This window comes from Miscanthus floridulus, chromosome 9 (genome assembly GCF_019320115.1).
Source record: "Miscanthus floridulus cultivar M001 chromosome 9, ASM1932011v1, whole genome shotgun sequence".
In the NCBI taxonomy this organism is placed as follows: Eukaryota; Viridiplantae; Streptophyta; class Magnoliopsida; order Poales; family Poaceae; genus Miscanthus; species Miscanthus floridulus.
Window position 1 is genome coordinate 141355146 of NC_089588.1, and position 24177 is coordinate 141379322.

General features: G+C 43.9%; 1 protein-coding gene across 1 annotated transcript; it reads left to right on the top strand.

Annotated features, from left to right (window-relative positions):
- Positions 1 to 4402: 4402 nt before the first annotated feature.
- Positions 4403 to 23215, top strand: LOC136483137 (disease resistance protein Pik-2-like). The gene is made up of 3 exons (XM_066480228.1): positions 4403 to 4506; positions 4970 to 6101; positions 20908 to 23215. Exons 2-3 carry the CDS (start codon positions 5113 to 5115, stop codon positions 22925 to 22927), a joined length of 3009 nt encoding a protein of 1002 aa, XP_066336325.1. The 5' UTR covers positions 4403 to 4506; positions 4970 to 5112; the 3' UTR covers positions 22928 to 23215.
- Positions 23216 to 24177: the final 962 nt, after the last annotated feature.

Consider the following 24177-nt stretch of genomic DNA (forward strand, 5'->3'; position numbering starts at 1 on the left):
GATATGGAAAGAGGGGTTATACCTAGGGTGGCAGCGGAGTCTGGCTAGCGGGGCCGTGGCGGGTCGGTGCAGTGGCGAGGCGACGCGGTGCAGGCAGACCGGCACGGCGACGGGAACGGACACTCGGCTCCGACGGGCTCTTCTCTACAAAAATGGAACAAAATACTATCATTTAAAAAATCGGCAGAACCTCCCCTGCACGGTGAGGTTTCCAAAACCTGCAAAAAACAACGGCACGATGGCCGACAAGCACATATGTCTCAAGAGAAGCCATGTAGTTTGGATATCAATCCATGCAGAAGAATATATCCAAGTACTGTAAGAGGACTACAGAAAAAGTTTGGAGGTCAAAATACAAAAAAAAATTGGTTTGCCGAGTGTCATCTTTTGACACTCGGCAAACATGCTCTTTGACGAGTGCCAGATGGTAGGCACTCGGCAAAGTGTTCCCTTTGCCGACTGTTCATGGGGACACTCGGCAAAGTGGTAATTTTGTTTTTTTTAAATACGATGAAGTGTGGTTTAGGGTTTAGATTTAAAAAAAGGAAAAAATCTTTGCCGAGTGCCCCGATCTGGCACGCGGCAAACCGGCAGCCCTAGTCCTTTGCCGAGTGTCAGGGTCTGGCACTCGGCAAAGAAGTGGTTTGCCGAGTGCCTACCCATTGGCACTCGGCAAACCTGGACGGCAGGCGGCGGCCGTTACCTGACGCCGTTTTTTGCCGAGCGCCAAAGTTTGCCAAGTGCCTGACACTCGGCAAAAAGGGCCTTTGCCGAGTGCCTGCCTTCTTTGCCGAGTGTATATCTTTGCCGAGTGCGGCACTCGGCAAAATAGCTCTTTGCCGAGTGCCCGATTTTTAGCCCTCGGCAAAGAAAGTTGCACTCGGCAAAGAACCTGTTTCCCGTAGTGCAAGTTCTTCTTCGGGCCATCTAGGTGATGGCAATCACCAAGTCCTTCATCAAGCTATCTAGGTGATGGCACTTACCAAGAGTACATGTTTTCATCTTCAAGCCAAAGAAATCTAAGCAAGAACACCACTGAAGGCTAACTCTCAATTCTCACTTCTTGGCTTGGATGGCTCTCCAAGTGTTGGCAAGAATGGGGTGGAAGAGCACTCCCAAATGTACTAGAGGTTGCACTTGTATAAAGAGTGAAGGGTTGGTAGCCATTGTAAAAAACTTGCAGATGAAGACACCACCAGTTGATCTGCCAGCCACCATTGTCGGCACAGGATCATATATGGTGTTGCCGACCTGTTTGTGAGGTCTGCGGCCAAGAAGAAGAGACGGCGGACCACATGATCATGGGGTGCCCATCGGCGAGGGAATTCTGGGGAAAATTGGCATTCATTTGCCATTAGACACCGCTAACACAGGTAGTGAACTCCACAACATCCAATGTCCCGCAATCATCCCTGAAAAACACTACAGCACATTCATTGCGCTATGCTATTGGCAGCTCTGGAAGCGTAGGAATGGGGTTGTCTTCAGGTCAGAGAGGGTGAGCCTCCGTCAGGTGCATGATGACAGCATGTCTGGTTGATGTCAAACTCTGGAAGCTACGGCTTCCAAAGAAGAACAGGGACCTACCTGAGGTTTCGTCTGGTGTTTTCAGAGCTACTGTAACACCCTAAAAATTTGCTCCTTTTTAAATAGATGTAAATTGAGTTAATTTTGTATTTTTATGCTCATGAAAATATGGGGAAATAATAAATTTTTATTAGATTAAAATTTATCTTAAGGTAGAAATGTGTTTGTTACATTCATGCCGGTCGCACATTGTGTTTCTATGTGCAAAATATGTTTTTTTAAATACGTTTATGAGACGAATATCTATCTCTAGGAATTTTCCAGCTTCTTTCTGGAATTTAATTCCTACCTCCTTCACATTAATCTTTATGTTCCAAGTTCCTAACAATCTTTTCATGACCTCAAAATATTTTATTTGGGTTCATCATGTTCCAAAGTGTTTCTGGGAATTTTCCCCAAATTTTCGGAGGTCTCGAAGTATTTTTCGTGGATTAAATATCAATTCTGGACTTTTCTAGAATTATTTTATTCACGAAAATAATTAATTCCAAAAATAAATAGTATATCTCATTTTCCAACCAACTCTCAAAGCCCATGTGTAATAATCGTAATAAATCTCAAAGGCCCATGTATTTATTTACTAATGGGCTTTAATGATTATTTAGGTCCATTAGTAAATGTGGAGGGTGCAATATTAATTAGTATCATATTGCTAGTTGATATAGATGTGGGGAGTTTTTATCCCTATAGATATGTACCAACCCCTTGGGTAAAGCACACCAAAACTACCGTAAAGGGAGCCCCTAGTTTGGAAAATCCCACGTTTAGTAAATTAGATTTTTCTCCTCCTTCTCTCACCGTCGTCGTCGCCGCCGCTCTCTCCGACGCCGTAGACCAGTCGTCAATCGCAAGAAGGCCCTAGGTGAGTTCGTCGTCTTCTCTTATTCCATGTGCTCTCAGCTCATCAAACCGTGGCCTCTGGGGTCCAAACCGAGCGCTCCGGGGAGCTTCTCGTGGCCGGTATTAGAGCTCCGCCGCGCCGGTTTTTTTCTCCGACCGGTGACTCTCTCTCCCCCTCCTTTCTAATCTGGGCCATCCAGATTCAATCCAACGGTCCAAGATCGCCCGTACCCCTTCACCGGGTTTATTTGTAAAAGAGGCCCTACAGTTTCGCGTAATATAACCCGCAGTCCATGACGCACTTCCAGAATACGTTTTCCTATTTCGAAAACGTAGTTTCTTTCTAGTATATTCAGAATACGTTTTCTCTTTCAGAAAGCGTAACATCCCTCTGTTAAATTCAGAATACGTTTTCTTCTTTTGAAAACGTAGTTTCTTCGGTTAGATCCAAAATACGCTTTCATCAATTTACAGTTTTACCACTTGTCTTATTTAGGCCATAAAATCTTTGTTTTAACTCCGTTTTGATCCATTCAAGTTGCGTTAGATTCGTAATTGAGTAATCTACTTGTTCATCCTACTGTTAAATATATTTTAAACTTTTAAAATTCAAGGTTAGATTTAATCTATTATTTTATTAAAGGAAATCTTGTTTAATTCATAACTTTTTTGTTATAGCTCCGATTAGAGTGCTTTTTGCGTCTGTGTGTTTGTAGCGAGACGTAGATTCATTTTACAAACTTTTGATCTTGATTTTATATTTGGTGGACTGTTCTAATTTAGATCTATTATTTGCTTCGTATATGATTGCATAGATGCTTGTGTGGTGCTTTATGATCATGTCCAGTCGGTGAGCTTTACGTTGGTGATATAAAAGAAGTTGGTGATCCAGAAGAAGTCCTTTGGAGGTTACAATTCAATAGAAGAAGGATCTGAGTTTAAGGCAAGTATAGCATAGGATCTTCCTTGTTGTCCTATTCACCTTAATATCATTTTAATCATATGCATGTGGCTATCTTGGCAATCGTAGTAATTTTCATAGCTATTTGATATCCTGGATTCCTCGATTCCTATGGGTTATTGCATTGGGTAGTATGATGCTAGTGCTCAACTAAAGCCATGATCTTGTAACTTGACTAATGATATATGCAATAAACATTAAAAGATGTTTTTTAGCAACATAGAACAAGGGGGCTAAAGCATTGGGCTGTTTTTATGGTGCTCTAGATTCCTCTCCCTAAGGACTTATCTGTAAGCGAACATCCGAGACTTATAGTACAGCTGTGAGGGCTACATGGCTCTAGCTTTAGCTCAGTATGAGGACCTTTTCTAGCTTGTTAGTGGTTACCTTTATGGCGCAAGAGGGGCTCCGACAGGTATGATCTCGGCCTGCCAAGAAGGTACACTTTGGTTTCTTGGTATTTTGTTACTCACACCTTGGAGGGGGTTCATGCTTATTGATAGGGAAACCTTAGCGGCCCAAACTTTTTAGACGAACCTTTAAAAGGCTTCGTAGTGAACCCTGTCGACCTTCCTAGGTTATGGGTTAAGAGGCTAGCGAACTCGGGCGAAAGGGTAAATCACGACTCACAGTGAAAGTGTACAACCTCTGCAGAATGTAAAACTGGTATATTAGCCGTGCTCACGGTCACGAGCGGCCTTGGAGCCCTTACGGAATAGATGAAGAACACTGATGATACTGATGATAAAGATGCTCATTAATGGTTAATTGTTTATGCTATTCATTATTTATGTTTACCTGATCATGTGTTTATATGGGCTTGTGATAAATTTATTGCTAATCCTATGCTAAAATTGTGACAATTAAAAGCTAATCGCAGTTAAACCAGTGTCAACCTTTTGAGCCTCATGAACCTCATGTTATATTTGTTCATGTTATATTTGTTGAGTACGACATGTATTTACGCTTGCTTTATTTTTCACATATTTGGAAAAAATCCCGGATGGGTACCAGATTGATAGAGTTTGGAGAAATTTGGCTTGTGATCAACCAGTCCCTGTGAAAGTGGAGTCTTCACCTGAAGATCGGAGTTGTCTTTCCGCTGTCTGTACTCTGAGGTTGTATTCTTTATACTAATACGCTATATAATAAGCATTGTCTTCTGATATTACCCTTTTTTGTAGCTATATGTGAGATTTGATTTACTGGGCTCACATATGGTGTGTATCTGTAATTCACAGTTAAATCAATTAGGACGTTCCAAAAAAATCAATTATGACCAAAATGATGTAATTCCTAAACAATGTTTGCCTCTGGGCACGATCAATCAATACACACGTTCAGGTGGGGAACTTCTCCTCCCCCAGTGAACCTTAAAAAATAACATAATAAAAAATAAACATGCAGATACTCTAATGACGAGATTAAATTTAACATATTCCATATATGTTCATCTCACGACAGAATCGTTTTATATGACAGTATTCAAGGAATTTGTTAATCTACATGCTTCTTATATATAAAATGCTCATTGGTGATGACCCTTACATTTTTTTCTCTTCTCGTTGATTTGTCCACCAGAGCAGGCCGTGGGTGTACAGTGAAGTTGTCAATGTCTGTGCTTGATCTCAACTTTCCGCAGCTCGTATATTTCAACACCTGCATCAGTGGGAGATCTTTTCTTGTGGGAATTTGTAGTGAAGAAAAGCACACTGAACAAGAAGATGGAGTTGGTGGTTGGTGCTTCAGAAGCAACCATGAAATCTCTCCTGGGCAAGCTTGGTGAACTTCTCGCCCAGGAGTATTCTCTGATCAGGGGGGTTCGTGGTGACATCCAGTACATCAATGACGAGCTTGCCAGCATGCAGGCCTTCCTCCGCGACCTGAGCTCCGCCCCCGAAGGGCAAGACAACAGGATGAAGGACTGGATGAAGCAGATCCGTGACATGGCCTACGACTGCGAGGACTGCATAGATGACTTTGCCCACCGCCTCCCCAATGAGCCCATCAGTGATTTCACATGCTCATGGATAGTCATTGGAATCTACGAGCTCTGGACATGGTGGCCTCGCCGTGAAATTGCTTCCAAAATTGTTGACCTCAAGGTCCGGGCGCAACAGATTGCTGAACGCCGCAGCAGATATGGAGTGAACAACCCAGGACACGGCACTAGCAATAGACCTGGTGTTCGTGCAGCTACATATGACATTGCTGAACATCAGGTCGCGGCCCGTCAGCTCATTGGTATGAAGGAGCCTGTGGGGGTCGCTACTGACATGGATAAACTTGAGAAGTGGCTAACCACCAAAATTGATCCTAATGAGAGAGCTGTTTTGTCCATAGTGGGATTTGGGGGTGTGGGGAAGACCACCATTGCCACAGCATTGTACCGGAAAGTCAGGAATGAGTTTGAGTGCCGGGCATCAATCACCGTGTCCCAGAACTATGACCAAGACGCAGTCATGAGGAGCATTCTGAATCAAGTAATGCCGCAAGACAGAGATCAAAAGCAGCAAGGCAGTGAGCCAGGGACCCCGGAGGACAAGAAACTGGTGGCACAGATTAGAAAGAAATTGAGTCGAGTTGTGCCATTAATCCAAATTCACAGGCAGCAAGGCAATAATGGGAGCTCTCATGTAAAGCCGATCAAGATTGAGACAATGGACCATGATCAACTTGTCAACGAACTGAAAAGGCAACTGGCTGATAAGAGGTACCCTCAAATCATTATTTGCTTCTTTATCAATAAACTACCTGATTTTTTCACTCTTGTGATCTACCCAGATTACATGTATCCATACAACAATTCTCTATTTCAATTTCATATTTTTCAAGTTTCTGGGCACCCTATCTATGTTGTTTCTGCTCACCACTTCAGTTAGTCAAGCAGGACCGTAATAGCGGTCACTGAGTTAGCGATGTGCATATTTATTCTGCTCCCTTTTTTCTTCCATTATGTGTATTTCAATGCTTTAGACCAATTTGGCACCACCTGCTAGTTGATGTTGTTGATTGTCTAATACATTTATTTCATAACAATAATCTAATATGTTAGCATGTTTAATACTCCCTCCATTCCAAATTATAAGATGTTTGGCTTTTTTTTATTCAAAGATTTTTCTATGCACTTAGATATATACTATGTCCAAATACATAGTAAAAGAAATATATCTAGAAAAGTCATAACAACTTAGAATTTGTAATAGAGGGAGTACCTGCTATAACTGTGTCGGCTGCCCGCTCCTGGGTTTGGGACTTTCCACCTCTTAATTCTCTAGTTTAGCCTTTGTCTAATATCTGCAACATAACCCTTCTTCAAATATTAATGAATATACTGGCTTGTTTATGCTCTAATATAGTATCAAGAGACTCTTGAGATCCTGTGATCTCCTTCCGCACCCTCCTCTTTTGTCTTCCCTCCATGGCTCCTGAGCCACCCATGGCCATTGCTGCTGAGCAGGCTGAGCGCAAACACGCAGCTGAGACCGAACACGTGGCTGCCGCCGCCATGGCCAAGGAGCAGGCTGCATTGGAGAGGGCCGCTGCAGCTGCTATCACGGCAGCCACCGCCGCTCTGGAGCACATTCGTGCAGCCCTCGCCATCCTGGATGACGAGCGTACTGTGGTCATGGACCTCAAACACGAGGCTGCCGCAGCTAGGACAGCACCACCCCACTCAGTGGCGGATCCAAAGGGGGGGCTGGGGGGGGGCTCCAGCCCCCCCTAATGTCTTGATTTCAAGCCTAATCACTGTAGCAAAAGCTTGATTTCATCATTAAATCTTCATGCAAATCAACATCTCCATTGTTTTAGCCCCCCCTTATCCCGCATCGTGCATCCGCCACTGACCCCACTGCACCTTGAGGGCGACGGCTCCAACATCAGCGACGACGACACTCATCCCAATTATGAAGCTGCCATCATCGCCAACCTCCACGCTCAAGCTGCGGGTGTCCAGAACATCCGCTCCCTTGTGCCAGTGGTCTTCGATCCCCTATCCTCCCACTACAACAGATGGCGCAACTTGGTGCTGCTGAGTCTCCAGCAGTACACCCTTGTCCACCGTGTCCTCTTCGATGTGCCTCGCCTCGGCTTCCTTCATGGCACCGGATGGACTGCGTCGTGCTGTCCAGGTTATTCAGCACCATCACTATAGATCTCCAGGACACCATTCGTGTCTGTGGAGGCACGGCGCGTGACGCTTGGATCAGCATCGAGCAACAGTTCTTGGGAAACCACGAGACTTGTGCTCTCCACCTAGATGCTAAATTCCATGCATTCATCCAGAGTGATTTGCCCATCGATGACTGCTGTCACAAGATGAAAGGCATGGCTGATGTTCTTCGTGACCTCAGCGAGGTCATCCATGACTGAACCGTCGTCCTTAATGTCCTTCATGGACTCAACGCCACATATGACCACATGAAGGCCCTTCTAAAGCACACCCGTCCATTCCCGAATTTCAGCGAGGTTCGCAATGACCTCACTCTCGAGGAGCTCACTCTGCCCCCCCCCCCCCCCTCAGCCATTGACAGCTCTCCTTACTACACAACAGAAGGTAACCACCACCAACATCTCCCATGTGCCACCTCCTCCATGCCTTACACTCCAACAACGCTTTTGCCACCGGCCCCAACCACAACAATGTATGTGCTAGTCTGGTGGCACCAGCGGCAACAGGCGTCAACGATGTGGCGGTAAGGGCAGCGACAACAGCAAAGGTGGCTCTCATCGGCCCTCCTTTAGAACTCCTTGAGTGGGCTCCTTCACTATGGGGCCCACTAGCGGCCAGCAATAGCTCTGTGGTCCTCCTCCAGTGCCTCAGGATGGGCACTTTGGGTACCGTGCTTCCTAGCAGGCTTTTATGGTGCGCGCCCAACCCCTAATCCCCTATGGTGTCTCTCTATCACTGGGATTTCCACCTATAATGCCTGTAACCATCACGCCTATAGCAGCAGGTATAATAGGCGCACCCCCAGTCTCCCTAGATAGGCTCCTAGGATCAACAGCCTCTACTGGCCAACTCCTTGAGCACCATGAACCTAACCTCTCCTGCCATCACCAACTGGATCATGGATTCTAGCACCTCCATCCACATGACGCCCGATGCCGGTAACATCTCTTTTTTTCGACCACCTCGTTCCACTTGTCCTTCATCCATCGTTGTTGGAAATGGTCCCAAAAGGAAGACTAGGGATAAAAGAGTACTAGTTGCCATTCCACTGCCTTCATTCTTGATGGTTGTGCCTCTAGTGTTGCCATCAATAATGGAAATGTCACTACCCAAACCATCAGCATCTGCACCTACCACATCAAGTCCTCCCACACACACTCTTCCTCTCATGCCATCAATGTCTGATGACTGGTGATAGGGGCAAAGGTTCAACGATGACAATTGACCTCCCATAACAAAGCGATCTAGGCCAACCACTAGTAGGATTGTGGGGGTTGCGGTCCAGCTGACAATCCAACTGTTGACGTCGGAAGTGATCCGAATCAAACACCAACAGGGCATTGGACGCCCGAGCTGCTACAGACCGAAGAATGCAGCGAGGATGTCACTCTTTCGTGGTGAAGAACGGAGAGGTTTACAAGCAAACCACCAAAGGATAACCAACGTGCTTACATGATGAAGAACCGGCTAGTTTTCAGGCAAACTAGCAAAGAAACCATCGAGGCTCTCGCCCGGGAGGGACCCCGTCAGGACAAGGACGTCGTCGGGTTGCCCTAGGTCGGCCGGCAAGCCTAGGGCGCCATCCTTGGTCGTCGGATCAAGGGATGAGCAACATAGGGGTTGGAGAAGAGGGTAAAAGGGTTGGAGTAGAGGTAGTAGATTGATTTGTTTGACGATTGGATAGATGGGTACTCAATCGGCCATGATCCTCTCATATATATAGAGGGGGTGGTCTTATCCCAGCAGGAAACCTCTCCAAGCCTTATTTTCTAGGTTTCCCACGAGTTTGGAACAGTTCGGATCGGAATCCAAAAGGCTAGATCTGAACAGGATTTTCTGTCAGGTAGGTCGGAACTTCCGACTTTTGTCGGAACTCCCGACGTAGGGCTAACCCCAAAAGGCCAGATCCGAACAGGATTTTCTGTCAGGTATGTCGGAAGTATGTCGGAAGTACGTGTCGGAACTTCCGACTTTTGTCGGAACTCCTGACATAGGGATAACCCCAGACACCCGAGCAGATTTCTTCAGGCTTCCCAAAAGTCCCGACACACGTCGGAACTTCGGACAGTCGGAAGTCCCGACTTGGGTCGGAACTCCCGACAACGAGGCATCTTTTTGAGGGCATAACTTCTTCATCCGGACTTCAAATTAGACGTTCCATATATGTTTTTTGACCGTCTCGACGAGAGGAACGCAATGGTGAAGTCCATTTCATATTTTAACAACTTCACAAAATGGACATTTTTTGTTGTCAACATATGCCCCCCTGTTTTCAGGTGAATGATGCATGAACCTGAAAACACTTATTCAAAACCAAACAGCGATGATACCCATCTCATCGGCTGCTTAGTGACTAAGGGCGATGTATACATCGGCTGCTCAGTGACTAAGGGCAATGTATACATCGGCCATTTTTTCTAAGGGCGATACATGTATCGGCCATTGTTTGAAGAGCACTTTAGCTTCTTGCCAAACACTTGGAAAGTACCCTTTCAAGTACCTCCCGTTGAATGCTCTCGTGAGACATTCACCTTGCAATGTCTCTAGTACATATGAATTTCCGAATATAACTTTGACCACTTTGTAAGGACCTTCCCAATTCGGTGACCACTTGCCAAACTGATTGCTCTTCGATCCAATTGGTAGTATGGTTTTCCACACCAATTCTCCCACTTGGAAGGATTTGCTCCTGACTTTCTTGTTGTATCCTTTGGCAACTCGAGCTTTATCTTTCTCTATTTCCTTGAGAGCTTTTAATCTCACATCAGTCACCTCATCGATGTTATCCATCATCAAATCATGATACACAACAGCTGATAAATTATTTTGTTTAGCAAGCCTGTGTGCATCCAAATTCACTTCGACAGGCAACACGGCTTCTTGACCATATACTAACTCAAAAGGAGTAACCTTTGTAGCACCATGTCCTGAAATGCGATGTGCCCATAGAGCCTCAGACAAAACTTCATGCCATCTCCTTGGATTCTCCTTAATTTTCTTTTTGATGAGCTTGATCAAAGTCTTATTACTAGACTCAGCTTGGCCATTGGCTTGAGCATAGTATGGAGATGAATTGAGAACTTGATCTTATATAATTCAGCAAATTCCCTCACCTCTTTAGACACAAACGATGTCCCTTGATCTATAGTTGATTTTTGAGGGATGCCGAATCTATGAATAATATGCTCAGTAATGAACTCAATTACTTGTGTATCATATTCTTCAAAGAAACTCCCTCAGTCCACTTAATAAAGTAATCCGTAGCAACTAACACAAATCAGTGTCCCTTCGAAGATGGGGATATATTTGGCCAATGAAGTCTAGCCCCCAACCACGAAAAGGCCATTGTTTGATGATAGGATGAAGCACAGCAGCAGGCATAGGCTGAATATTTTCAAACTTCTGGCACTCTTCGCAACCTTTGTAGTAGGAAAACAATTGGCCATCATAGTAGGTCAATAGAAACCGGCTCTACGTAATAACCACTTCATCTTTGGGGCCGATTGATGCATACCATAAATGCCTTCATGGACTTCTCCCATAGCCGCTCTTGCCTGATCTGATCCCAAGCACTTAAGCAGCAAATCTTCGGCGGTTCTTTGATAGAGCTCATCATTATGCAATACATATTTGAAAACGCTTCGCCGAACACTTTTATCAATTTTGGCACTTGGATCACGTAGATATCTCAACAAGGGAGTCATTCAATCTTCTAAATCGGCCCCAACATCACTAGAAGTTATATCAGGCCGATTTGATAGCTTCTCAAGCTAATTGACCGGGCTGGTCATAGGGGAGTCGGCTGAGCCAACAGGACCGGTAGGCTTAGCCGATTTGGAGGTGTCGGCTTGGCCAACTAGGGTAGTCGGCTTAGCCGACTTGGCCACAGCAGAAGAGTAGTCGGCTGAGCCAGCTTGGTTAGTCGGCTTAGCCGACTGGTCTGTACCTACATAGGAAAAATTGAAATCTTCTTGCATCGGCTGTTCTTGAATATGGAAATTATGTCCATTGACATCATAGCCAGATGCTTGTTGAGCTACCATGTTGGTCTTTTGATTTTCATGCCTTGGAATATGCCGAATTCGAAATTCGGCAAAATAATCAATAACATCAAGGCAAGCATCAAGACAAGCTCTTAGTGATCCTTCTAAACATTGAAATTCACTAGCAACTTGCTATACCCCCAGCAAGGAATCACCATAGGCTTCAACATGTTATACCCCGTGGATTGCAATATGCCAAGCCGAATAAGAAAACTTCACATTCATCTCAAATGTTGGTGCAGATATAATTTTAATTGGCTTGATGTCTCCAATAGCACCATTGTGAGAAATAATGATTATGCCAACAGCTTGGCCTTATTTGCAAGCCGACTAATCATATTGTCACATCCATGAAATAAATCAAAATGCATATATCACGCCCCCCCGGGCCTTAAGGCCATCAAAGTAAATTCCATGGGGGCTTTCTAATAGCACGATGGTTGCAAGCATTCATCGACTATATTTTACACTAAGGGCGATATCAACATATCGGCCATATGAATTCATCCACATAAATATGCATAGCCGAAACAAAATATTTCGGCTCTCGATCATTGGTAAGTAAAATAATTTGGCAACCCTCCATAACATAAAGATCCACACCAAGTATCAAAATAAGGAGCTAAGGGATAACCATGCATACCAGGGGATGAATTCCACATAGGCATAGGCAGAGAGTATCGATGATGCCATGACCAATGATTTTGTTGATTTGGTGCAAACCTCCAACTTGGCAATTGTTTCATGAATCTCCTCTCCTTTGTTTTTGTTGCACCACTTGCTTGAGCATCATTCTTTTGAGATTGAATTCTTTCTTTAAGCACCCATGCCAAGCCTTTTTCTTTCAGCTTCTCTGCACTAAGCTTCTGTAACTTATTTTCTTGCCACTTTGGTAAACCGATTGAGCATATCGGTTTTATTTCTGTTTTGGATAGCGGCAAATCTTTCTTGATTTTGGGCACTCCCACCTTCTTTTGTTCAGATTTGGCACCTACAATATCAATAGATGATTTCCCCACTTCTTTGCCATCAATAGCCGAATTTTTCAGCAATGTAATCGGCTTTTCAATAGTTGATTTCATATCTGAACTTTTCTTCTTTCGGCCATCATACTTCATGCGGTAAACTTGCTTTACCACTTTCTTCTTTGGTTGAGCTCCAGACCGGTTTTGATCAGAATGGTCTTTACAAGATGATGATATCTCTGAATGTCTAGGAGCTGCATACTCTATATATTGTGGCCTAAAATATGGTGAAACATGTGCCTCTTGATCAAACCAGCCCCAAGATGAATAAGGATGAAAATATACGGGCTGTGGTCCATATGACATGGTAATTGGCTGCTCAAAAGGAGAATATGTTGCTGCTGCATGCGTGAGATCTATCTCCTTGCCAATTCCACTCTTGAGACTTGTGGTTTGGAGGCAATTTTGATAATTGGATTTTCTTTGGCCGCTTGGTGACATTTGCTTCTCCTATCTTCTCATATTTAGCTAGAAGTTCCTCGAAGCTGAGTTTTGGCCTTTTACTTCTTTGTTTGTCATGGCCTTTACCTCCATTAGCTTTACGAGCATCCTCCTTCTCCCCATCTTGACAGACATGCTCCAAAGGAGGATCCTTAGCCGATTCTCCTTGCTCAACGAGATCAATCAGCTTTTGCTTTGGTTGGAGAGATTATAGCTGCCCCCCAGTGTCTTCTGAAACTATGATAACTTTGCTGTCCTCTGGAATATCTTCTATTTTCAATTCATCAACAACAACCTTGCCTTCACTTGGGGGCTCCACATCTCTCTCTTGGGCGTTCAAGCTTTGAGCTTTGAGTGAATCGGCTAACGCAAGCCGATTCAAAACCTGTTTGCCATCAAGACCAATTGAATCCAATTGGTCTATGTGTTGAGCTTCAGAAAATCTCAATCGTCCTTTATCAATGGACGATTGGATGACTCGATGAAACACATTGCAATCAGAAGTATTATGATCAGATGAATTATGCCATTTGCAATATGTAAGCTCTTCTAAGTTTTGAATAGATGGCAAAGCATTGTGACTAATGATTCTAATAAAATTATTCTTAAGTATGATATCAAAGATATGATCACAAAAGGTAAAGTCAAAGGTGTACTTTGATTTCTTGAGGCAATTCTTTTGTGGAGTCGGCTTTAAAGCTAGGCAAACGAATGGATCGGATTTATTATCAATCCATTCGACCACACCTTTGCAATTGCTTATAGGAAGCTTTAGCTTTGATGAACTACCACTATTGGCTTTGCCATATGGAACAATGTCTTGGCCGATAGAATCTGAATTTATTTTATCATCAACAAATAAATTGTTATTCTCAATCGGTCTATTACAATAATTAGCAAGGATATCTCTAATAGATGCAGAAATTGAAATAGTATGACCAGATTGGAAATTGAGCAAAATATTTGTGTTTTCTACCTTGTTGATCACGTTGGAAAAGTGCACGTCCTTGATTTGCATGATGTTGCTCTTCTTCTCCAGAGAATGATCAACAATAGGTGCCGAATCATCCGAAGATGCATCAGCAACTGCCGAGACCAAGAAAGTCGGCTTAGCTGACTGGAAGTCGGCTAGGCCGACTTGGGCACTAGCAGGGGCAGTTGTCTTGGCCGACTGGGAAGTTGGCCTAGCTGACTTAGGGAAGGTAGTAGAGGCAGTCGACCTAGCTGACTCAGGGCAGGTAACAATCGGCTCAGTTGACTTTGAAGTCGGCTCAGCCGATTTTGAGCAGGCAAGCAGCCCTCCTTTGTTGCTTGTAGGGGCTTGATCTCCATAAATGATGCGGTAATTACTAGATAAGTGTACAACCTCTTTAGCTCCTGAAAAATCAAGTCTAGCTAGTTTCTGGCGTTTTTCATGCTTTTCTATAGCAAGACTTGTTTTTTGAGATGTGATTGATTCGGAAAGGATATTGTATTGTTCGGCTTTTGTAGCCGAACCTTTGCTTATATCCGAATCAATTATTTCTTTCATGCCCACTAGCAATCCTCTTTTAGCCGATGACTCAACTGTGATCGGACTTTTCTTATTAGTCGTTCCAAAATATTCATAGAATTGCTCCTCTAATTGAGACCATGAACCAATAGTACATTGTGGCAAAGATGTAAACCATGCAAAGGCAATACCGGTGAGAGATAAAGGAAAATTTCGCACTCTCATATAGTCTTCTTTACCGGCAAAACCCAGCTGTGAGAGATATATACTAATATGTTCCATAGTGGTTTTATCATCTTCACCACTAAATTCATAAAAATCAGGTACCCACCAACCATTAGGAGTTTTTAAGTAATCATAGTATAATGGGTATGGTCTATGATAAGTGGGCACATTCCATTTAGAGGAACCATATGGATTCCTAGCATGGGCCAAATCTTCATCGATTCGGCTTGATTTGAGAGCAACAAATGAAACCAAATCATGATTGTTTGCAAGTGCACACATTGCTGAATTTTCATTGATTCGGCTACAATTATTAGCAATATGTGGAGCCGAATCATGAGTTTTAGCACTCGGATGCCTTGCTGAAATTTCACTAATTCGGCTTGAGTTTGGAGTAACATATGGAGCCGAATTATGAATAGGAGCATTGGCATATGGTGCTGAATTTTCAGAGCAATTGGCTAAATAATTAGCATTGTTATAGCTATTTCTCTCATTCATCGGCATGTCTTGTGGTGGAACCACATATTGTGAACTTATAGCCGATGAATAACAATTTACATGTTGTATGTTGCTAGTAGCATCAAAACTCGAAGAATTTACAACACGCATTGGCTCTTGACCATAATATTCATAATTATGATGTGTATGATGAGGAGCATTAATAAAAGTATTAGCCGATGTAACAGATCTAGTATCATTACAGCTAGCAACACCAACATGAGAGCTCATAGAACTTGCAAAATAACTATTAAGATCATAAGATGTATTTGCAAGGTGTACCTCAGGGTGATTGTAGTAATATTATGATGCAACACCTTGGTACTTCATGATTTATAACTTGACCGCGTTGCTGAATTTTCCGATAAGCAGCGCAACTTGTTGCAAAATCGCAAACAAGATAACAAGAGGTCAACACCAGATGCGATCGGCCTTTTGGGCCAGATGCAACGATAATGGCGAGCTCAAGAAGATAGATCAATGAGGAGTAAGGCTAGGTCAGAGATATCGGCTATAAGAGATAGCCGAACCAATCGTCCCTAGCGGAGTCGCCAAAAAGTGTGTTGACGTCGGAAGTGATCCGAATCAAACACCAACAGGGCATTGGACGCCCGGGCCGCTACAAACCAAAGAATGCAGCGAGGATGTCACTCTTTCGTGGTGAAGAACAGAGAGGTTTACAAGTAAACCACCAAAGGATAACCAACGTGCTTACATGACGAAGAACCGGCTAGTTTTCAGGCAAACTAGCAAAGAAACCGTCGAGGCTCTCGCCCGGGAGGGACCCCGTCAGGACAAGGACGTCGTCGGGTTGCCCTAGGTCGGCCGGCAAGCCTAGGGCGTCATCCTTGGTCGTCGGATCAAGGGATGAACAGCATAGGGGTTGGAGAAGAGGGTAAAAGGGTTGGAGTAGAGGTAGTAGATTGATTTGTTTGACGATTGGATAGATGGGTACTCAATCGGCCATGATCCTCTCATATATATAGAGGGGGTGGTCTTATCCCAGTAGGAAACCTCTCCAAGCCTTATTTTCTAGGTTTCCCACGAGTTTGGAATAGTTCGGATCGGAATCCAAAAGGCCAGATCCGAACAGGATTTTCTGTCAGGTATGTTGGAAGTACGTCGGAAGTACGTCGGAAGTTTCGACTTGGGTCGGAAGTTCCGACTTTTGTCGGAACTCCCGACGTAGGGATAACCCCAAAAGGCCAGATCCAAACAGGCTTTTCTGTCAGGTATGTCGGAAGTACGTCGGAAGTTCTGATTTAGGTCGGAACTTCCGACTTTTGTCGGAACTCCCAACGTAGGGATAACCCCAGACACCTGAGCAGATTTCTTCAGGCTTCCCAGAAGTCCCGACTTGGGTCGGAACTCCTAACAACGAGGCATCTTTCCGAGGGCATAACTTCTTCATCCGGACTTCAAATTGGACGTTCCATATATGTTTTTTGACCGTCTCGACGAGAGGAACGGAATGGTGAAGTCCATTTCATATTTTAACAACTTCACAAAATGGACATTTTTGGTTGTCAACACCAACACATGTAGAAAAACAGGGAGGAGTGCATGTTGTGGCTAAGGAGAAAGGAGTGAAACTTCCCTTTACTAAGCTTTTGTCCTTAGGCTTATATAGTTGGGAATACATTTATCTATGTGGACTTTGTTGAGCAAAAAAAGATTAAAATGGACAAGACTAAATGAATGGTATGGGTTTTTACCATGTCCTTGCGGTAGAAGCATTTTTGCTAATTTTGGTGGAAATTCATAAACCTGGTTACTGCCACTATGCTTCCCACACTCCCACTTTGTAGTGACCCATGCACTCTAGTCACTCAAATCCTTACTTGATGGGCTGAAGGGCATATAGACCAACTCAATTGCTTTCTTGGCAGACGCCATCGGCATCCAAGAGCAGCTAGCTAAGCACACAACAATACTAGTTGTGTGAACTGACCCATGCAATATAGAAACCGAGAGAAAAAGCAATTAGTCTGTGTACAAATGGATGACAGATTTTATTGCTGCTTACTTCAACCCTAGTTTGGATGAGCATCCATCTAATCTAGATGGCATCCATTTGATTTATTTTATGACAAGGTATATCTCATTCATAGTCTAAAGAAACTCTAGAAATGTATCTTGGTAGCACCACCTCAACTTCTTATAAGTGTCGTCAAAATTGGTGGTTCACAATATTAGAGGCATAGTGGATACTAGGGCCTCTATAGTGGCGGCTCGTTCTTGATGTCATGGAGTACTGTCGTGGCCAAGCATGGGCACAATAGAGACCAAACTATGAAGGAATACAAGAGAGGAAACAGAAGATAAACCAAGCTTGCATACTAGGATCATTAATGTGGCACCATATAGGATAAAATTGCCCTCAAAACCCCATAGGCTGGAAAAATAAATAATTTAATAGGTGTGTCAATCTTCGGTTTTGTAGTTCGGGAAGGTAAGTTGGACTCATGTTCTAATCAAAGGAGGTGAAATGGATATCTTCTAGACTTGGTGGGGCTATGAAAGTGAATGGAAATTAGAAGATAAAAAATGAAAGAAGCATCAGGGACTAGATTGTTCAGCTGTATTACAAAAAGGTGTAGGGTCAAGATGGTGGACCTGAGGGGGGTGAATAGTCATTTCTAAAATTAATCGCGCCGGCTTACCGAAACAAATGCGGAATTAAAACTATCGGTCTAGCCAAGACTATACCCTCTATCTAAGTTTACAAACACCTTATAAAGATCATAATTAGGCAACAAAGGTGCTGGGCCAGCTAGAGCTCACCTAATGAATTCTAGAAGCAAGATCACACAAATCTATTTCACTAGTACTTCAAGGAACGAGGGAGCTCCTACACATGCTAGTAATCAAAAGCACAAAGCCACCTAAGCTCATTAGCAATGCTCAATAACAAGGCTACATAAGCCAAATTATAGAGCGTAAATTATTTAGCTACACAAAATAAGCAATGTGACTAACAAGGTTACTCAAACCGAATTAGTCACGCAAGGAAGCTACTTCTATGCTACACAAGCAAGAATGTAACTAGCAAGCTACACAAGATAACTAATTACAACAGCAACTACACAAGCATAATGTAAATGAAGTAAATACAAGCTTGTATAACGAGGATGCAAACCAACGAGAAGACAAGGATGACACGGTGATTTTTATCCCGAGGTTCACGTGATTGCCAGCACGCTAGTCCCCGTTGAGACAAGCTCCAAGATTGCCGCCGGTCCTCTTGCTAGTGGTGACCCGCAAGTCACAGTCTCCCACGTGGAGTGCTTACCACAAGCTCTAGCACTTGATCCAGCCGGACCACTTGTCGCCCTTCGCGTCTCGCTCTACTAGAGTAGCTCTTCGTTGCTCCCGCGGGGTAAGCACAATCCCCCTCACAATCAATTCTCCGGAGCATCGCATAATCTTCTTTGCGTGCTTCAATGGAGACCACCACCAAGCCGTCTAGGAGGTGGCAACCTCCAAGAGTAATAAGCACCACCGGCTTGCAAGACAACCACCTAGTACCACTCGATGCAACCTCACGATGCAATTGTACTAGAATCGCTCACTTACTCGATCAGATGAACACTATCAAGCAAGAGTGAGTTAGAGGGCTCCCAAGCACCACCACACAAGCCACCAAGGCTCTAGTGTGCTCAGCTCTGCTCCTCTCATGGCCAAAGGCCAACCAACACTTCTATTTATAGCCCCACAGGCTAAAATAGCCGTTACCCCTTCACTGGACGAAAATCGACGTGACCGGATGCACAGGTCACACTGACCGGACGCACCCAGCCAGCGTCTGGTCACTCCTAGCCGTCCACATGGCACCCGCGTTCAAGCCAGGCCGCGTGATCTCAACGGCTAGTCCTCTTCATGCCACGTGTTAAATTGCGACCGGACGCACTGCTCAAAGTGATCAGACGCAGGAGGGGCAGCGTCCGGTCGAGTCCAGAGAGCTCCCAGAGCCGCTCAACCGCGACCGGACGCGTCCGCTCCTGTACGACCGAACGCAGACCAGTGTCCAATCAGCTCTACGCCCGCAAGCCAACTCCAACGCCGCCTATGTCACAGTATGTCGCCTGTGACCGAACGCAGGCCCTGCGCATCCGGTCACTTTTACTGTGCAGCGTCCGGTCACTTGACCGAGACCGCGCCCAACTGCTGCCACTGACCGGACGCACCGGTCCTACCAAGGCCAATGTTCGGTCACTCACAGTGGCCTCCTTTTCTTCACTGAGTTGATCCGTTTTAACTCCAACTTCTTCTCCTTTGCAAATGTGCTAACACCAACAAGTGTGCAACACCTTGTGCACGTGTGTTAGCTTTTCACAAACATTTTTAAGGAGTTAGCCACTCAACTTGCCACGCCACTCGATCCTAGCAATGATGCAAAGTTAGATCACTCTAGTGGCACTAGATGACCGATATGCAAACAAGTTTGCCCCTCTTGATAGTACAACCATCTATTCTAAACCCGGTCATAAACTTCTCTACATACCTATGACCGGTGAAATAAAATGCCCTAGGTTATACCTTTGCCTTGCGCATTCCATTCCATCTCCTCCATTGTTGATGCAACAAATGAACCAATCTTGATCAACAAATGATATGATCCACTTCATATCATCACGTGACCTTGTTGGTTCATCGATCTAGACCTCACTTGCTTTTCACCGTTGTCTTCGTCCATCGGCGCCATGTCTTGCTCAAGCTTCACCGCCACGGGGTCCATCGCTTCAAAGCCTCTAACGTGCCCTTCACGCTTGCAACCGGTCCGTCAAGCCAAGTCTTGTCTTGATCTTCTCCACCTTAGTCACATGACTCCATGTCATGTCTCATATGCAATAAGCTCCTTTATCATCTCGTGTGAGTTTTGCAACATCTCCGAGCCATTTCCAACTCCATGACATATGTTGCTCACACACGTGTACCTGTGGACTAAGTACTTGTGTATCTCATATAAACACAATTAGTCCACCTAGGGTTGTCACTCAATTACCAAAACCAAACAAGGACCTTTCAAAAGGTATTGGACCGATAAGGATTTTGATTGTGGAAATTGGACTTCAGACTTCAGTAATTCAAAATGGGGTTCGAACTACAATTTGATTCAAATTCAATCTAGCAATTAATAAAATACAACAAATGACAGCCCCATTTGGCACAACTACATGTCTGGCTTTCACATCATATCTGAAGTTGGTGTGACAAAATCAAAAATTTTAACACTTTATTTTATTTGTCCAGTATAGAAAGAAAACACTTCAACCAAACACATTTCAACCAAACAACTCTGGTGTTTCCATAACATGAGCTCTATAGATTTTTGGAACAAAAAATACCCAGTTCCCAGAAATCCAAAGCTGGTGCTTTGACAAACAAGGCTGAAATCCATTGAATTATAAAGTTTCAGAATTTGGGTTGTTTAATCCCAATTCAATTACATAAACATTGATTTTGTTACAAATTTGAAAAGGTTCAAAACGTCATTCTTTTTTATCAGGATGTAAAACACATGGAAGGAGCATCACTGAAAAAATATTATCCTAATGCCATAACCAATAAGTGTGCCTATTTTCCTCATATGTGTTTTGTATTTTATTTCTTCCCAGGTATCTCCTCTTAATTGATGACATATGGTCTGCAAAGACATGGGAGAGCATCAGAATTTGTTTGCCACCAGAGAATAACAGAGGCAATAGAATAATAGTGACTTCAAGGTTTCAAGCTGTTGGTGCTACGTGCTCCCCAAATGAAAAAATTGACCTTCTGCATACAGTTGATTTTCTCACTGATGATGAGTCCAAGAGATTATTCTTTCAAGGTGTTTCTGAATCCAAAAGCAGCAAAAATAATGAGATAGTTCAGAACCATGTCCCTGAAGAGATTTGGAAAATATGTGGGGGCTTGCCTTTGGCCATAGTCACCATGGCTGGCCTAGTTGCCTGCAACCCAAGCAAACACAGTGATGATTGGCAAAAAGTCTGCAAATCATTATTTCCAGAACCTGTGACTTCTCTTACTTTAGATGGGGTTACAAGGATACTTGACTGTTGCTACAATGATTTGCCTGCAGATCTCAAGACCTGTTCGTTGTACTTGAGCATATTTCCAAAGGGTTGGAAAATTAGCAGGAAACGTTTGACCCGGCGATGGATAGCTGAAGGTTTTGTTAGTGAGAAGCAAGGGTTGACAGAGGAGGAAGTTGCAGAGACATATTTTAATCAGCTCACAAGAAGAAAGATAATACGTCCTGTGGAGCACAGCAGCAATGGGAAAGTAAAAACCTTTCAAGTTCATGACATGGTCCTTGAATATATCGTGGCCAAGTCGAGTGAAGAGAACTTTATTACTGTAGTAGGTAGCCACTGGATGATGCCAGCACCTAGCAATAAAGTCGGTCGACTTTCAATGCAGAGCAGTGGTTCCAAGTATGGAAATTCAACAAAAGGTATGAACTTATCTCAGGTTCGATCATTGACCATTTTTGGGAGCCTGAACCAACTGCCATTCCATTCATTCAATAATGCAATAATACAAGTGCTTGATCTAGAGGGCTGGAAGGGGTTGAAAGAGAAACATCTGAATGACATATGTAATATGCTTGTCCTGAAGTACTTGGGCCTTCGACGGACAGAGATTGCCAAGATTCCCTCAAGGATTGAGAAGCTTGAGTATTTGGAAACTCTTGACATAAGGGAGACAAATGTTGGTGAGCTTCCAAAGGCTGTGGGACAGCTAAAACGAATCAGTAGCATACTTGGTGGAAATAAAAACCCAAGGAAGGGATTGAGGTTGCCTCAAGACAAAAGTAAGGACTCAAGGAAAAGTATTTTGCCACAGGAAAAAAGTAAGGATGGAATGAAATCACTCCGGGTATTGTCAGGGATTGAGATCATTGGGGAATCAACAGCTGTAGCAGGCCTTCATCAGTTGACAGGATTAAGGAAGTTTGCCATCTATAAGCTCAGCATAAATAAGGATGGTGACACATTCAAAGAGCTACGCTCCTCTATTGAGTACCTTGGCAGCTGTGGTTTGCAAACTCTGGCAATAAACGACGAAGGCTCTGATTTTATCAACTCCTTGGACACCATGTCAGCACCTCCAAGATACCTCATCGCCCTTGAGCTGTCTGGAAAGTTAGAAAAGCCCCCAAAGTGGATCAATAAACTAGAAATGCTGAACAAGTTAACCCTATCGTTAACAGTTCTCCGGACTGACACTTTGGAGCTCATCTGCGCCCTGAAGTCATTGTTTTCGCTCACCTTTTCCCTGAATGCAGTGAAACTGGATGAGGACACACAGGAGATCCTCGGGAAGAACAAAGAACAGTCCGATGGGGAGATATTTGTTCCTGGTGGATTCCCATGTCTTAAACTGCTCCGCTTCTTTGCCCCTCTTGTGCCAAAGCTAGGTTTCAGCGACAATGCAATGCCATCACTGGAGATGATTGATATGAGGTTTGGCGCTTTCGAAGGTTTGCTCGGCATTGACACCCTGGAAAATCTCAAAGAGGTGCATCTCAGAGTTAATGACCAAGCAGACGAAACAACCAAGTTCTTTGTCGATGATCTGAAGAATAATGGCCATGGACTGAAGGTAATTGTTGATCATGTCATCACTTCTTGAAAATGGCAAGATATCGGTGCTGCCCAGAGAGCACTTAATAAGTCACTGACACATGCTGTGTTGGTTTCGAGAGTGGGTAATTTCTTATTATCATACGTATTTTTGCTATTCATGTTTGAAAAATAAATAGGGATGGACATATATGCGTTCACATCCCATGGTATTGTAATTTGTTATTGGAATTTATTTGGTTTTCCTCTTTATGTTTGGATGGTGTATGCTATTAAGGTGAAACATTGTTTGTTCTAATGACATTATATCTTCTGGCAAAGGGGATACACCTCCCTAAAGAAACCACTGTTTTCGTTTCATCCTTGGGTCCGTTAGTGATATATTCTTTTGTGGTACATATTATTATATAAAGCTCAGGAAGTTTTTGCGTATTGTGAATCTGTGATGAAGTGTTGGTTGTCTGAATGGACGCTTGGCTTGGCAAGTGAAACAAGATGCAGCAGCTACACTCGACGCATACTAAGAAAACTAATGGAATGTACTTCATGCCGCTCATCGTTGAAAGGAAAACAGCATGTCGTTTTCTTGTTTCTATTCGTGTGAAACAAATGCCGAAATGATAGATGAGTTGAAGAAAAACGGTGTCTAAAATAAGAACAGGGCATATGATAGGACAGCATAAAGGGCAAGACATATATATGGCCCCACGGGCTCTGTGAGAGAAGGAGAGAGGAGAGAGAAAAACAGCTCCTATAAATAATGCATGAATAGTGAATGCGTCAGAGAAGCTGGAGCCGGTGGAAGCCCTACCAAACAGGGCCTAAGTAGGCATTATGTTTCATCTGGCGAGGGCCGGTGGATTGGGAGGGAGTCGAGCCTGGCGGGGAGGAATCTCACGGGGCCGGTGACGACGACGACGGCGACGGCGACGGCGACGGCGTGGCGCCGCCATAGCTGCTCCTCTCACCAGATCACAGTCGCACCTCTGTTAGTGGGCCCATAGGGGGTCGCAGATGAAACGTGGTGGCAGGAGTCAGCCTGGGCGTTCGGTTTTAACCGACGGTTCGGTTCAGTTTTTTTGGTTTTTCAAAATTTCGGTTTCCAGAAAATGACCCCCGATCGGTTTGCTAAAATTTCAAAAACCGACCAATTTCGGTTTGGTTTTTTAGTTTGGTTTTTCAATTAAAACCGAATAAACCGATGCAAGAAAACATCAGACAGGATTCAATGCTCAAATCAAATATTACAAATTTGCAGTTCATTCTTGATAATAAACCACAGTACTCCATCAGTTTTGC